The sequence below is a fragment of the Erpetoichthys calabaricus genome, chromosome 3 (genome assembly GCF_900747795.2).
Source record: "Erpetoichthys calabaricus chromosome 3, fErpCal1.3, whole genome shotgun sequence".
In the NCBI taxonomy this organism is placed as follows: Eukaryota; Metazoa; Chordata; class Cladistia; order Polypteriformes; family Polypteridae; genus Erpetoichthys; species Erpetoichthys calabaricus.
In genome coordinates, this window is record NC_041396.2 from 3,904,340 (window position 1) to 3,921,717 (window position 17,378).

Here is a 17,378-nt window from a genome sequence, read left to right on the forward strand (position 1 = left end):
GATGTTTGGTGTTTCCCTTTCTCTTGAGAGGCAGTTTAGTATATTTTGGGATATTTAAAGTATTTTGAACAAAATTGAGTATTTTCTCAATTTTTGGTGCCTGGACAAGCCAAAGCCTGCTAGTAGAGTTTGGGGTGAGGCCTATCTTTAGCCAAACCATTGACTACTCTCTTTATTGAGGCCTTGCATACTTTGCTATTTTGTGTCCACTTGATCCTAACAGTTGTTTGTGGGGTGACACAAATAAATAAAGCGAAGAAATAATTAAATGAATCCATAAAGAAATAAGCAACAACAAACAGTACATTTTTGCGACTTTTCAGGTAAGTGCCCATTGCAGCACTTCTTGTGTGATTTTGGGCTATACAAAAATAAATTGTGTTGTATTGTGTATCATTTTGTTATAGTTTATTTATAGTCACATTTGTTTGTTCATTTATCAATTTAATTTTACCTGAAATACTTCCCCATATTTTTTATGCTTCTTCTGTTGTTTCTTTCTGTAATTTAAAATTAAGTTAAATATGTATATCCTTTTTCTTTGTTCTTGATATTGTGTCTTGTGTCTTTTTATATCTATAGTACTGTTATGTATTCTCAAGCAGGGATGCAACAAGTCATTTTGAAATGGGTATGCCACATATGTTTTTTGGCGCTTAACAATGTACTTTAATAGGAATGCGCATTTAAGCAATATGGGTAGTTGGTCCACCTTGATGGGGCATTGGCAAAAATCTGAAATGAGGCTCCTTATGTGACACCACAGCTAATTCAACACGTCCTCTGCAGCCCTCCTAGTTTTGCCCCCATCTCGAGTATTACTACTTTCCTAAAACTCTAAAATTCCAAATTCTATCCTGCTGGATACTCACCTGTCCTGTTTTTCCACAGCTGGTACAATATATTTTTTTTTACTAGTCCAGGTGCAGGACTACTAGTGTCGAAAAGGCTATCAGTTTATCTTGTAATCTGCTTCTGTCTTTCCATCATTATTTACTTAGCAATTTTTTTTTTTTTTTGTCTGGACGTTATAGGGGATAATTCCAGTTTGTACCTGTTGATTGTTGCAATTTGTGTGTTTTGTGCTGTGTTTATTTTCTGTACAGGTAATTTGGAAAAACACATTGCAATGTGGGAGGGGAGCAGGGGTTATTAAATAGATCGTAATTTTGGCATTTTTCCTTATAATTAATGTATTTCTATTTTTAGATTTTTTTTTTCGTTTGGTTAATTCTGTGATCCCTGCGGTGGGCTGGCGCTCTGACCGGGGTTTGTTTCCTACATTGCGCCCTGTGTTGGCTGGGATTGGCTCCAGCAGACCCCCGTGACCCTGTAGTTAGGATGTAGCGGGTTGGATAATGGATGGATGGATAATTCTGTGAAACTAGTGGTAAGTAGAGAAGTGGTGTTGGTTGTACGCTCTTTGATTATTTCTGCGGAGTTCCATAAAACCAATGACTTTCTAGGTTAATTCAGGGTGCAGCGTAGTACGTTACAAACTGACTTGAAATGAGTTCATATACAGTTATTGTCTCTGTTTTGCCTTTATACATTATAGAGGATGCATCTTCTTCTTGATTTCCTCCAGAATTTTAGTTTTGTTCCGGGTGATGTTATTTTTAGCCTCCTTGTACAGCTTGGCAATTTCTGTCTTGTTATATTTCATTTTCTTGGTGGGAAATTCAGCCATGTTCATTTCTGTAAAACAAAAAGAACAGAAATTTAAGCAAAGAATGTAAAATTCCTCCACATTTTATTTTGAAAATAAACAATCATGGGGTTAGAGTTTGTAACAATCAATCCGTTTTCAATAAAATTGTACAATACAGTCTGATCACTTAATATGGCATCCTTCTTGGGTAACTGGGAGAGAGGCAGCCATTCAGAGGAATTTTGTAGCCATACTTGGATGGATGGGAGACAAAGCCAGAGAGGCGATATTGCGTTGGTTTGGACATGTGCAGAGGAAAGATGCTGGGAATATTGGGAGAAGGATGCTAAAGATAGAGCTGCCAGGGAAGAGGAAAAGAGGAAGGCCTAAACAAAGGTTTATGGATGTGGTGAGAGAGGACATGCAGGTGATGGGTGTAACAGAACAAGATGCAGAGGACAGAAAGATATGGAAGAAGATGATCCACTGTGGCAACGCCTAATGGGAGCAGCCAAAAGAAGAAGAAGAAGAAGGGAAGGGGTGACCAATATCAGGGCACAAACCTAAGAACATAAGAAATATGACAAACGAGAGGAGACCATTCAGTCCGTTTGTCATTTGTTTGTTTAGCTAATAGCTATGTTGTCCCATTATGTCATCTAGATTCTTCTTAAAAGTTGTTAAGGATTCTGCTTCAACTCCTTGTCTTGGTAGTTTGCCCTATATTTCCACAACTCTTTGTGTTAAGAAGTGCTTCCTGGCTTCAGTCTTAAGGTCACTTCCCCTTAATTTCCACTTGATGTCCTTGAGTTCATGATTCACCCTATCAATGTCAATGTCAATTTATTTATATAGCACATTTAAAACAACATAGTAATGCTGTGGCCAAAGTGCTTTATAATAATAGAATTAAAGAAAAACAAAACAAATTAACATAAATAGAAATAAAATATATGAATATAAAATAATAAATAGAAGTAATGTTATATACATAAAAAATAGAAGTAATGTTATATAATCACAAAGAGGAAACCATCAGTATTACTGAAGGTCTTGGAATGCAAGTGAATAGAAATGAGTTTTTAATCTTGTTTTGAACAGTTTAGTTGTAGACGACTCCTTTATATGATGAGGTAAAGCGTTCCACAGGTGAGGCGTAGCAGCTGCAAAAGCCCTGTCCCCCTTAGTTTTACACTTAGTATGTGGGACAACCAGAGACAGCTGACCAGAAGATCTAAGAACTCTGAATGGCTGGTGTAAAACACACAGTTCAGATAAATAGGCAGGAGCAAGCCCATGTAAAGATTTAAAAACTAGCAGCAAGATTTTAAAATCAATTTGAAAACTGACAGGCAGCCAGTGTAAAAAAGCTAAAGTAGGAGAAACAGAGTCATACTTTCTTGCCCCAAACAGAAAGCAAGCGGCAGCATTTTGGACCAACTGTAACCTGTGTATCAGGGATTTATTAATCCCAGAATACAGCGAGTTGCAGTAATCGAGGCGAGAAAAAATAAATGCATGAGTAGCTATCTCAAGATCCCTAGAAGATAAAAAAGGCTTTATCTTACCTAATACACAAAGTTGGAAAAAGCAACTCTTGACTGCAGAATTTACTTGTTTCTCAAAAGAGAGGTTACTATCAAAGGTAACACCAAGATTGCAGACTTGAGGTTTAGAAAAGAAAGAGAAAGAGCTGAGAAGTCCAAGACCAATTTAGGCTTTAGCTGATGGACCCACTATAAGCACCTCCATTTTATTTTGATTTAGATCAAGAAAATTATGAACAGACAGTTGTGGAGTTGATTTGTTGTAGAGTTGCAGACACGAATATAAACGTGAATATCATCAGCATAGCAGTGAAAAGAAATGTTAAATTTCCTAAAAATTGCTCCAATAGGGTGAAGGTATATGGAGAATGAAATAGGCCCCAAAATGGATCCCTGAGGAACACCATATTTAAGAGGAGCAGTAGAAGAAGAAGAGGAATTAAAAGTCACTGAAAAGTGTCTACCAGTTAAATATGACCTGAACCAGTTAAGAGCAGCCCCTTTAAGCCCAACAAGATGTTCAAGCCGCATCAGCAATATCTCATGGTCAATAGTGTCAAAGGCAGCGGACAGGTCAAGGAGGAGAAGGACTGCCGCATCACCTGAGTCAGTAATAATAGAGATGTCGTTGAACACTTTCAGGAGTGCCGTTTCAACACTATGATAACGCCTAAAGCCAGATTGGTAGATCTCAAATAAATTATTGAAGTTAAGGCGATCGACCAATTGATTATAAATAATTCTTTCTAAAATTTTAGCCAGAAATGGCAGTTGGGAAATTGGACGAAAATTGGCTAAAACTCCAGGATCTAATTCTTTGTTTTTTAGACGGGGATTTACTGCAGCATGTTTAAAAAATGAGGGCACAACCCCAGAACTAATAGAATCATTGATGATGGCTAATAAGGGCGGGCCCAACACATCAAAGGCTTACATTAAGAGTCGTGGTGGTACAATATCGAGGGGGCTGGTTTAAGGGTGTCAATAGTTCTTTTTAGCTGTGAAAGTGAGACTAGATCAAAGGATTCTAAGACAATGTCATGATTAACAGTAGAAAGTTCATAGCCCGTTTGAACAATGCCATGGCGGATAGTATAGATTTTGCTGACAAAGAATGATAGAAACTGGTCACATGAATGAACAATGCTATTTGATCCCATCACAGAGTGGGGGTGAATGGCCACATTAATTGAATTAAATAAGACCCTAGGATTCTTTGAGTGACGGGATACTAAATCGGCAAAGAAGTTTTGTTTCGTTATCTTAACTTCCTAAAAAGTCCTAAAAATCTGTTTAGAGACAATCAGTTCATCTTTTTTCCAACGTCATTCAGCAGTTCGACAGGCGTGGCACAGTGATCGTTTATTTTCATTTAGCCATGGACCAGGTCTACCCTTATTACAGCGTATCTTGGGCGGAGCAATTGAGTCTAAAATCGTTTTACAGGAAGAATTAAATTTTACGACAGAATCATCGATTACATTATTTTGGTCATGCACATAAAGACTAGAGAAAATGGATTTAAAATCAGATATAATAGAAGAATTTAAAAAGCGCGAGCAACGTGGGGGACAGCTATTAGTCGGGAAATCAACAGTAATATTCAGATCCATCATTATAGAAAAATGATCAGTAAAAGAAACATCACATAAATCAATATTATTCACTAAAATATCACGAGTAAGAACGAGATCAAGGGTGTGACCGAGAGTGTGGGTTGGCATATTAATATGCTGTATAAAATCAAATGAGTTCAAAAGTGATAAAAAGTCATTGACCAAAGGTTTTGATTGACAACAAACGTGAATGTTGAAATCACCAACTATAAAAACTTTATCATGAGAGAGGGTGATATCAGCCAAGAGATCAGAGAATTCAGAGATGAAAGTATCATTAATTACAGGAGGTCTATAAACCACGGCAAACAGCAGAGAAGGGGAGTTGCACACTTCGAAAAGTTGAAGTTCAAAGCTGCTAAACGGACCCCTTGTAAGGCTCCAACACAAGAACATACTTTTAAAAATGGTGGCAATGCCCCCCCATGACGAGTCAGGAGAGGAGAGTTTAAAAATGAATAACCTGGTGGAGTCATGTCAGTAAAACAAGAAGAGTCACCATTTAAAATCCAAGTCTCAGTGATGAAGAAGAAATCCAGATTATTTGAGGTAATAAAGTCTTGCAGAATAAAAGTTTTATTAGACACTGATCTCACGTTCAAGAGAGCAGCCTTGATAGAGGTAGAAGAGTTCATTGAAGGATGAGCATGGGTGAGCACGTGAAGATTAGCAGTGTTTACTACTCGATTGCAGGCCGTGGAAAAGTGATGCTGTCTTGAAATGGAAAAATTAAATCCGGTGTCCAGCGCCCATGAACCAGTGATGGAGTCCTGAGCAGGAGAAGATGGGTCATAGACGACTCGCAGGCATCGGGAATCAAAGCTCTGTGACTTGAGTCGGCGTTGTTTAACAGCAATTACAGCTCTTTTCCCACGACGGCGGCGGGTGCGTTTGTGTCTGCGAGGGGCATTCAACTCACTGATACAGGTGAACACCGGCGTCCAGGTGAAGAAGTCAGGAGATGAATAAAACAAAGGTGGAGGTTCACAAAAAATCCAATCAGGAGATGAAAATTGAGAGGAAAGCAAGCCAGAAAATATGTTTAGTAAAGACTCACGATCATAGGACAATGGCCGTTGGGATAAACTAAAACATAAAAACAAAGTTAAAACATAGGCTAGAGTATCGAGCAGACGGCCAGCCACACCAGTCGGCGCCATCTTCAAGTAATGTAGAAGATGGTTAAAGTATCGACTAAAAAATGCTGCTGGATCTACTTTATCAATGTCTTTGAGGACTTAAAGTAGCAGGATTAGGTCAATAGGCAATCTCCTCTGCTCAGACAAAACAGATTTAATTTTCAGAGTCTGTCACATTATGACATGTCCTGAAGTCCTGGGAGGCACTTGGTTGCTCTCCTCTGCACAACTTCAAATGCTGCTATGTCATTCTTGTGCCGTAGTGACCAGAACTATGCACAAAACTCCAGATAGCATTGTAGTAGTGTGTTCTATAGCCTTAAAGTAACGTTCTTTGATTTATATTCAACAGTTTTTATGATATGATCTAACATTTAATTTGCCTTCTTAATCACATCTGCACATTGTTTCAATGATGAATAATTTGTCAGTATTAACCCTAAATTCTTTTCAGAGATTGCTTCCAGTAGCTCAGTGTCCCCCACCTTATATTTATAATCGATGTTCATTTTGCCCACGTGTTGCACGCTGCACTGTTCTACATTAAACTGCATTTTCCATGTGTTCTCCCAGTTCTGAAGCTTGTCCAGGGGCCCCATGTATAAACGGTGCGTACGCACAGAAATGTTGCGTACGAACCTTTCCACGCTCAAATCGCGATGTATAAAACCTAAACTTGGCATAAAGCCATGCACATTTCCACGGTACCTCATTCCTTGGCGTACGCAATTTATCCGCCCGGTTTTGCAGACTGGCGGCACCCAGTGTCAAAGCAGTGCTACTGTTCCTGTGTGATCACCCTTTCTTTCTTAGATCCACATCCACGGCGGCGGCTTTATAAATACACTGAAATTAACTGCATATTGTTTATTAGTGTAATGCATCTGATTGTAATTAACCTGCAGCAATATAAAGGTCCAGGGAATAGCCATAGTATTCCAAATACCAGAACTGCTTTAGTGTTGTTACGCTCACTGCATCTTGTTCTTCTTTTTGCTGTTCCTGTTAAGGGTTGCCACTGCGGATCATCTTTTTCCATATTACTCTCACTGCACCACTCGGAGTATTTATATCACTGTATCTGAGTGTGAATCACAGCAGCAGATGACCGGAAAGAGAATTATCGGTATACAGTTTCAAGTACACACGATCTCAACCACGGCAAAAAGCGTCAAAGCCTTTCCTGTACGGACCTCGCGTTTCAGAAACAGTTTCATCCCAAGAACTATAAACGCACTCAATCACCTCACTGTAAACTTGCACTACAGTTATAATATTACACAACCTGCGCTACTTTATAAAGCGCGTATGATGACAATATCATTTTTAAGATGAAATGCAGCAAAATATGTTGCTTATAGTATACAGATAAAACTTTAACTTCATTTAAATAATCTGTATTGCTAATAATTAAACATGTGAGGACACGGTGCCGCAGCGTATAGCTAGTTCAAGGATAGCTCCTGCCTTGCGCTGTATTCTTGCTGGTGCTGACGCGACACTGGAAGGATAGACGAATAGAATAATTAAACATGTACTACGAAGATATTTCAATGTTCCTTAAAAGTTTTGAAGAATCGGCGTTCTAAGCTTACAAATGGTTTAACGTCTATTACAGAGCTGATTGTGTGGTGATTGGAGAAAGAAAAGTATGGACAGGAATTGGAGGTTAGTACGTTTGAAAGAGACAGTACTTCTGTAATAAATTATTTCATCGAAGGTCACACATGGTGCAGCAAGCCTCTTGCGTGAGCTATGAACAATCACTGTGCCACCGTGTTCCCATGTTTCATAACATGCTTTCATTCCTATCATCATGAAAATGATATCACATATACATCTCAGTATTTTAATTATTCAGAGAGCTGTAATATCTCGAATGTAATGGATTCTGTGTCCTGTCGGAGAAAGAGAAAGAATGGAAGCACGTAGTGATTCACACACATAGAGCACATAGAAGATCAAACACAGAAAAAAGCATTTAACATGCTACTTGAGAAACTAGTAAAATAAACGATTTTAAGATGAAGTTTATGATGTTCTACTTTAATGGCAAAATAAACTACGTGATTAAAATGGAAAATTCGAGATTAAAGTTGACATTTCGTGCTTTTTTCCCACTGTGTGCCTATGTTTTTTCTCTGTACCCTAATAAGCTTTCATATGACACTCAGACGGTGGGCTACAACTTGCCTTTTCACAGCGACTTTGATATGTGATTTCTTTTTTATTTCGGGCACTGTGCGACTTTGTGAATTTGATCTTTCGAGTTTTTCCGACACTCTGTCACTTAATCAACTTCCTTTTGTTGCTTATACCACTGTTTAAACCAACAAATAGTATGTTTTTCCTTTGCCTCCACTTGGTATTCGCCGAAATTCTTATGTTTTCCCCTGTGCTTTTCCCATTGTCTTTTCACAGAAGGCTATTTATATTGATTTGCATATTCAAAGAGGCGTAATTCTGGGAGGAGTTGGGGCGGGACAGAAGGCGCGTGCAAGTGCGTTACTTTTCACGCAAATCGGGATTTATGTAGTGGAAGAACGTGAAAGTATGCGTGCGCACAGATTCCTGCATCTGGATTTTTCTGTGCGTACGCACAATCCCGCTTTTGTGCTTACTCCATGTTATAGTGTGAGTTCTACGCACGGCGTTATACATGAGGCCCCAGGTCTTTTTGAGTTCTTTTTCCTGCCTCCTCAGTGTCTTACAGTACTTCAGTTTTATTGTCATCTGCTATCTGCACAAGTTTGCTAACTTTACCGAATTAATGTCTTTAATATAAGTCAGAAAAAGTTACAGTCCCAGAACAGACTGACAAGAGACTCCACTGATGACCCTATTTTCCTCTTATCTATCATTTTTTTATTAATCAATTAATCTTTGTTGTGGAACAATTGAGTCAAATGTTCTTTGAAAATCCAGGAAATTCTGTTGCATGCTTTCTTTTTGTCAGCTGTTTGGCAGGAGTTATTCTTCTCAAAGTCCATGCTGGCTGTTACTTAGTATATAATTTTCATATAAGTACTTTTCTGATGCATTTCTTATTAGAATTTCCATAATTTTGTATGGTACAGATGTAAGACGTATTGGTCTGCAATCACCAGACACCATTTTGTCTCCCTTCTTGAAGACTGGAGTCACATTTGCAACTTTCTAGTCCTCCAGTACTTCTCTCTTCTCAAATGATTGCTCACCATTAAGGGTTTATAGATGACATCTTTCATTTCTTTCAATACAATTGATAAGATCCCATCAGGTCCAGGCCTTTCTGAAGTCAACAATCATCTGTTTGTTCTTGTCCACGTTGAGACACTGATAGTTGCACTTGCACCAGTCCGGAAACTGTTGTATGATGATTCAAAAATGCAGCAGCACATCTGGCATTCAACCAGCCAAGACGGGCTCATGTCATCACAGATGTAGATCACATGCAGATCACTACATTGACTCTCTATCGAGGTCAAATCCTTGATGCTTGTCAATAGAGCAGCCAATAATGGAGCGCCTATAGAGACTTTTGTGAGGTCCTCTGTTCCTTCTTGATCACTCAGGTCTGCTGATGAATGGTGTCTGGTGATAACAGCTCTGCGTGGCATCAAATCTCAATCCGGAGTCTCTTCATGCGTGGCTCCTAGCTGGTTGAAGGAGCAACCCACATCCTTCCACCTCAACATGTTTAAGACATATTTGGAGACTCTTTTTTTTTGGTGATATTAGCTGTTTGATTTTTTTAAGCATTTTATTGAATTTATTAAAACAAAAAGCATTACAAGCAAGTCAAATTTTACAAAACAAGTTCACATCAATTCAACCCCCATATGTGCATTATATTTTTATGGACAATGATTTTGTCTCTATCTGTGTTAGTAATTGCTGGGGTTGCACTGCAAACTTTCTGCTTGTGGATTTGTTGAGCAAAGATCTTATTAGCCTTCTCTCTGTGTTTGATTTAAAAAGAGTTGCTCTGTTTCTTTAGTTGTCAAGAGGTTGAGTTCTGAATGGCATGTCCTCGATCTATTCTGGTAATTTCACTGATTAGCTCTGATACCTACATGATTTCTGATTTATTTTTAGGTGGGAAGGATATGAAATAATCTGTCCTCTTAAGAAAGCCTTCAAAGTTTCCCAAAGTATTCCTGCAGATACCTCAGGATAAGTTTGTCTCTAAAAAATTGATTTGCTTGGCTGTAAATTCTGTGCAGTTCTCGTTTGCAAATAAAAGTGGGTTAAGACACCAGTTGCAAGATGAGTATGTGGGGCATAATGATCAAGGGGTCATGGTTGGAGATAATAATAGCGCTGTACTTACAAGATTTGATCGTGGGCAAGAAATTGTTATCTATAAAGAAATAATCAAATTCTTGAGTAGCAGTGATGCACTGGTGAGTAGAAGGAACATGTTTTTGAGTTTGGGTTAGAAATCTCCAGGGGTCTGATAAGATGTGATCGGTTACAAACTGAGTTAATTGTTTTTGCAGTGTTAGACGTCATCACCACTGTGACAGGAGACCTATCTAGGTCTGGATTTAAAACACAATTAAAGTCACCAGCCATTAAAATTTTATGAGTATTCAGATTGGGAATGGATGCAAAAATTTTCTGGTTGAAGTCCCTATCATACGCATTGGGTGCGTAGATATTATCAAAATCACTTTACAGTTAAATAAATTACCCATGATGATCACATATCACCCTTCAAATTACTACAAAAAACTATATCTGATACTACAAATAAGACTGTTCTGTAAGTTTTCTCACACCTCTATGTTTTCTTTGTAAAGCTGGAGTGTAATATTTGGCCAGTCTTGTACTCTGTGCAGCCAAAACTGATCCTTGCTTAATAAATGGATCTCCTGTAAAAATACTAATTTAGCATTTAGACCTGTTAGGTGAGAGAATAATTTCTTTCTCTTTAATTCATGATTGAGACCTTTAACATTCCAGCTCACAAAATTAACTGTTTGGTCACAGAGACATTGCTTCTGAGCTTTTCTTGACATTTTGTAGTCTTAATTTAAGATAGTACATTATTACATAAGACAGCTTTAATTTCGAGGTTTTACAGGAGTAATTACCATGGAGCCTATTGTTACGTTGGCTCTTACAATTATAAAGATTAAAAGGATAGATTAGAAATAGCTTGCTCTGTTTCTCTTCCCCCAACTCCTTCTGCCCCCCTATTTTGCTTTACCATGTTAGGCTAGACCACAATTAACAAAGTCCCAATTCTCTGATATACCTAGAGACAGAGCACGTCCAAAACAAAACAAGCCCCCTAGCAGCGGCGTATAGGGATTAAAATTGACTTACAGTATCTATTGACAGTACAGTCCGAATACTATAAACATAAAATATAATCTTAAAGAGTCTTGAGAAAGTAAACCCAGGGAGAGATGTTAAATGGTATCCCTGGATAAGCTCTACACTTGTGATGATCAATTTTGTCCCCTTGTCCTGTCACACTTGTTGTTCCAAAACAGTCCCCAAACTGATGCTTACTTGACTATGTTGACCTATTTTGTAAGTCTCTTTGGATGAAAGTGTCTGTTAAGCAGATAATGGAAATGGAAATAATTTAACTGCCCATCATTAGCTGAAAACCACCATGTCTGATGTGCTACAAAGATTCTATAATCTGCTTGAAGTGTTTTTATCTGTAATGTTAATGAACGAATGCATGTAGGTTAAAAAAGTCGCATTTTGTATTTTTGCCCTTGATTTTTTATTTCCTCTTTATGAAGCTCTTTTCATTTTCATACATAATGAATAAATCAAATATGTACTTAAGCATATCACATGATCAACCTTAACTTTCTCCTTACCGTTTGCATTTGCTGAATTTGCCAGCGGCATATGAATAACTGTTGGAGTCGCTGGGTCGCTGTACACGCAGCAGTCAGTTGGCAGCATGTTATTGATATTCACAGGAGGGAAAGGAAGACAATTGACTTTTGCGTAATCTGTGGCATGGACCAGGGTCTAAAAATACAGCAAAAATGTAGCAGATAATTAGCCAGTATGAAATACTGTCACATTCTTCAAAATCAAATATAATGTTCACTAATTTAATGGCTTAAACATCACATCCTAACAGGTGAAAATGAGAAAACATTGATAAGACCCACAAATAAAATAAAGCAGAAAAAATGAAATTCAGCCTCGAGGTTTAGTCCATTACATGGCGTGGAGGTGCTGGGCTTTTACTAACGTCAGGTACAGAACCAGCTCTAGATGGGGTTCCAGTCCACCAGTGGGCACACATACAGGTGCCCAATTAAGAGGCACCATTTTACATAAGTACATCTTTGTATGCATTAAACCAGGATACCAGGTGAGAAACCCAGAAGACCACAAGGGGAAAACAGACAAACTTCACTAAGCCAGTGATTGGACCTGGAGTTCCACACTGGGAGCCCTCTATGTCATCTCAAGGAAAAAAAGACCTGAACCAAGTCCGTTAAACTTGCTAGAAAGTGACAGTAAATAACAGACAAGTGGAGATTTTTGAAACTTTCCCTTTTCTGGGTTAAGGATGAAGTCTACAGTTACAAAATCAGAAAATGACTGGCGTCAGGTAAAAGTCCGTAACTCACCTTGACGCTATGGTACTATGTATCTACAGTATATAGTGTCTTTCATATCCATCTATCTATTGTGAAAGAGGTATGAGGAACAACCAAATTGTTACCAATTTTAGTGTCTTCTAGGCCACTAGAGAGCACCGCAAATTAAAATCACATGAGTACTGGTGAGGGCAGACAAGCAGGCCCACCCTAACTACACACTGTGGAGGGAGAAGTCTGTAGGAAAACCAAGTGTCACTAGGGGGCACTCAACAGGGGTACCAGCAGACCTTTGAGCACTGGCTAGATAAACTGGAAACAGTAATGAGGACTTACCCAAATGGGTTTCCTGTCCCAGGTATAAAAGATCCCTGCAGTCAGTATACAGGGGGCCATGGAATTGGGTGGAAGCCATTGCTAAGTGATTAAGTAGCCCCTTTATGTTTATACGGGCAATGTTTTGAATGTTCACCTGTTTCAGATTATACAACCCTTTTATGGTGTCACTTCTGTTCTTTTTCGGTCGTCATTTGGGTTTGGGGATGAAGCATGATCCCCCAGTCCACCTGATCTCTCTAAAGGTGCTATATAGTAGATAGATACTAGATATAATAATAATACATTTTATTTAAAGGTGCCTTTCAAGGCACTCAAGGACACCTTACAAAAAAGTCAAAGGAATATACCAAAACAAAGAATTAATTAAATTAATAAATACAAAAAGAAATAAACAATAAATAAAAACAATACAATGAAAAATAGCAATGTACAGTTAAATTAACATTATGAACAGTATAAAAGTACTAAATTGTACAATCAAAGGCAGTAGGCAAGTTTAAAAAGATAAGTTTTAAGTCTGGATTTGAAGATGGGAAGGGAATTAATGCTGCGGATATCTTGATGAAAGAAGTTCCAAAGATGAGGAGCAGCAAAACTAAAGGATCTACCTGTAGACTCCATGGTAGATAAATGAGCAGAGGGCATAGCCAAGATATTTAAATAAGAAGATCTAAGAGTATGAGCAGGTGTATAAATATGTAACAGATTAGCAGATCCGAAAGATATGAAGGTGCCAGACTATGAAGAACTTTGAATGTTAATAGCAGAATCTTGAAATGAATATGGTATTTAACAGGGAATCAATGAAGTTCACAAAGAACTGGAATAATGTGTTCTATGGAAGCAGTTCCAGTAATAAGTCAAGCAGCAGAATTCTGGACCAGCTGAAGGCTATGCAAAAGCTTGTGAGGGGGGCCAGCCAATACAGAATTACAGTAATCAATACGTGATGTGCGCATGTACAAGAATAGCAATACTATTAGGTGTGAGGAATGGACGGAGATGATTTATATTGCAAAGGTGAAAATATCACCCTAGAATATCTACCTAATAACAGTAATAATAATAATAATTCTTATTTAAATATCTTGGCTATGCCCTCTGCTCATTTATCTACCATGGAGTCTACAGGTAGATCCTTTAGCTTTGCTGCTCCTCATCTTTGGAACTTCCTTCATCAAGATATCCGCAGCATTAATTCCCTTCCCATCTTCAAATCCAGACTTAAACCTTATCTTTTTAAACTTGCCTACTGCCCTTGATTGTACAATTTAGTACTTTTATACTGTTCATAATGTTAAAGAAGAGCAGCTTCAGTGACAGACTGCTGTCACCGTCCTGCTCCACTGACAGACTGAGGAGATCGTTCCTCCCCCAAACTATGCGACTCTTCAATTCCACCCGGGGGGTCTGGGGTAAACGTTAACATTTAACATTATACAAAGTTATTGTCTTTTTTTCACCTGCATTATTATCATTCTTTAATTTAATATTATTTATAACATCAGTATGCTGCTGCTGGAAAATGTGAATTTCCCATTGGAATTAATAAAGTATCTATCTATCTATCTATCTATCTATCTATCTATCTATCTATCTATCTATCTATCTATCTATCTATCTATCTATCTATCTATCTATCTATCTAATAGATACATACAGACTGTAGATATGAAGGGCACTATTAAACAGATATGAAATTATCTGTTATGATTATGATAATTAGATAGATGGATGAAAGGCACTATGGGATAGATAGATAGATAGATAGATAGATAGATAGATAGATAGATAGATAGATAGATAGATAGATAGATAGAACAACTGGAAAAACAGTATAAGACACATAGACAAGAAAGGCAGTATCTGTCTATCTATTATATAGCACCTTTCACATATGTTTATTATAGTGCCTTTCATGTCTGTCTAACATCTTGCCTGAAGAAGGGGCCTGAGTTGCCTCGAAGGTTGCATATTGTAATCTTTTTAGTTAGCCAATAAGAGGTGTCATTTTGCTCGACTTTTCATTATGTCTATCTAATAGATAGACACTGTAGATATAAAAATGTAACAGAAAGATATGAATAGCATTAAGAAGCACTACAGATACTGTAGATCTGTAATACACTATATAATAGATCAATATGAAAGGTGCTATCTATCTATCTGTCTGTCTGTCTGTCTGTCTGTCTATCTGTCTATCATATAGTGCCTTTACTTTCATGCCTGTCTATTAGATATATATGCATGGCACTATATAATTGAAAGATAAATATCAAATGGTGCTATATTGTAGATTGTGTCATGTTTCACTGAACATGTGTTCCCTGGTTTATGTTTATTCTTGTTTTTGGTGTGATCTTTGTTTATTTTAAAGTGTTATTTATCCATATATACTGTAGTTTCAAACTTATACATTTCTTTATATGGTTGGTTACCTACCAGGTAACGCTTGTGGTTGGTCTGCCATCGGCAAACATCTGGCACGGTGACCTCTTTCAGCTGTGAGAACCTTACCTGGTAGTTAACCACCCACACAATTCAGGTCGTCGAGACTCAGACTACGAAGGCTATGAATGTAATTACTCCAGACCTACAGGCTGTCAAGTAAACGAACCACACGTCATGGCACAGCATAAAGGGGCTTCGTTTCTGACGCTGGCTGATGTCCAAGGTTTGATTCCCTGAGAGGGGAGCAGTAGAGTGTGTACGCCTGATGAGCCCAAATGAGGGCGAAACACGTGTTGCGTACTCTTTGCATTATTTGACAGTAAAACTATGCAACATTCCATGATCTGCTTCTCGCAACTGAAAGAGGGCACTGTGGCAGATGTTTGCCAATGGCAGACCAACCACAAGCGTTACCTGGTAGGTAACCACCCACATAATTCAGATCGTCGAGACTCAGACTATGAATGCAATGAATATATATATATATATATATATATATATATATATATATATATCATATATATATATATATATATATAAACCTGGTAGATAACCACCCATACAATCAGATTGTGACACAGACTACGAATGCCGTGAATATATATATATATATATATATATATATTTTTTTTTTAAAGCATTTATTATATTTGTAAGCATTGTTCTGTTTGTTCATGATTTACTGTCTGTGTATCAGATGTTCTCTTGTGTCCCTTGTGTTTTGTGGGTGGAGCCCCAGGAGGCGGGGTCACCCTGACATCACACCCTCAGCCTTTAGATATTGTGAGGTGAAGGAGCAGACCCTTCAGTGGTTCATCGGTTATTGTTTGGATTGTGCTGATCTTTGTGAGTATTGATATTCTGGCTTTTCTCTTCTTGGATTTTGATCACTGAACTGGGGCTTCAGTAAGTTGCCTCTTTCTCATTCTATCTTTGCATTTTTGCCTTGGTGCTTTTTTTGCGCTTTTCTTTTGTTCATTTCAAATTAATGTATTCATTTAATTGAAACTGAAATGGCAACAGAGAAATCCAATCAATACGTGACTGTCAGTGGATCACCTTCCGGGCTCATCTGACGTATGTGATACCCCAGCAGGACAATAGGGGGTGCTGTTGCTAACACCCATTGAGGGCAATTGAGACTGAGAAGCCCCATCCCTTTCAACCCAGACATAACATAAAACGGATGCCGCTGAAAAGGTGGACCCACTTTTTCAACCAGAGCAACGTCCAGTGCAAAGTTCATCAAAGCCTGGCTCCACCTTTAGAGAAGCCACTTTAAGGGCAAATTTCTAGGCGATTGCCTTTATTTAAGTCACTGTGCCCTCGAGCGCTTGTTTCATTTGTCTCTGGTGAATATTTTTGTTTTGTGCATTAAACAGGGTGGCATGGCCGACTCATAGATCACATGACACAGAGACAGGCAATATAACATCATAAAAAGAGATAAGCCATATAAACAGCAGGATAACACACCAGGAATTTTGCTGAAATCTGTAAATGTATGAATACCTCAAACAAGTCGCCTTCACTAAAGTCCAGAGAAATGATGACATCCACTTTGCGTTCTGCACGCAGCATCAGTGGGTAAGCCGTGTTTATCTCCAGACCAGCATCCACCAGAGAAACAAAAGGATTATGTCCCACATGCTTCGGGTCTTGACTAGCAGTGTTGCCCATGAAGCTAAAAATCTTTCTCTTCTCTAGCAAAATTGGAAAAAAAAAAATCAGTTTAAATCCTGGTCTGTCGGCATTAAGGGACTCACATTTGTATTCAAGATGGAGAATGGCTGCCACCTAGTGAAAACAGTAATGTACTAAAACATAATTGAAACCCACTTCATGTAATTCAAGGTCCCAGAGCCTATCCTGGCACCACTGGGCACAAGGCAAGAACTAACCCTGAAGGGGCTCCCATTTCTGTTCATACCCACCCTCACCAAGGGGATATTTGGAATTGTCATTAAACTGAATCTGCACATCTTTTGGATAAGCCAAGAAAACTGACACAGACCCTAGGAGGACATACAGTCTCACCATATTGGCAATAGCTGAGCATGAGATCTGAA

At 38.3% G+C, this 17,378-nt stretch overlaps 1 protein-coding gene across 1 annotated transcript in view; it reads right to left on the reverse strand.

The window, feature by feature from the left end:
- Positions 1 to 393: 393 nt before the first annotated feature.
- LOC114647713 (cytosolic phospholipase A2 zeta-like) overlaps positions 394 to 17,378 on the reverse strand; it is a 54,373-nt gene continuing 37,388 nt past the window's right edge. The window contains exons 14-16 of the mRNA XM_051924233.1: positions 16,822 to 17,012; positions 11,779 to 11,935; positions 394 to 1,698 (exon numbers count right to left, since the gene is read on the reverse strand). Coding sequence (XP_051780193.1) covers positions 1,553 to 1,698; positions 11,779 to 11,935; positions 16,822 to 17,012 — 494 coding nt within the window. The 3' untranslated portion in view covers positions 394 to 1,552. The remainder of the gene's footprint in view (positions 1,699 to 11,778; positions 11,936 to 16,821; positions 17,013 to 17,378) is intronic.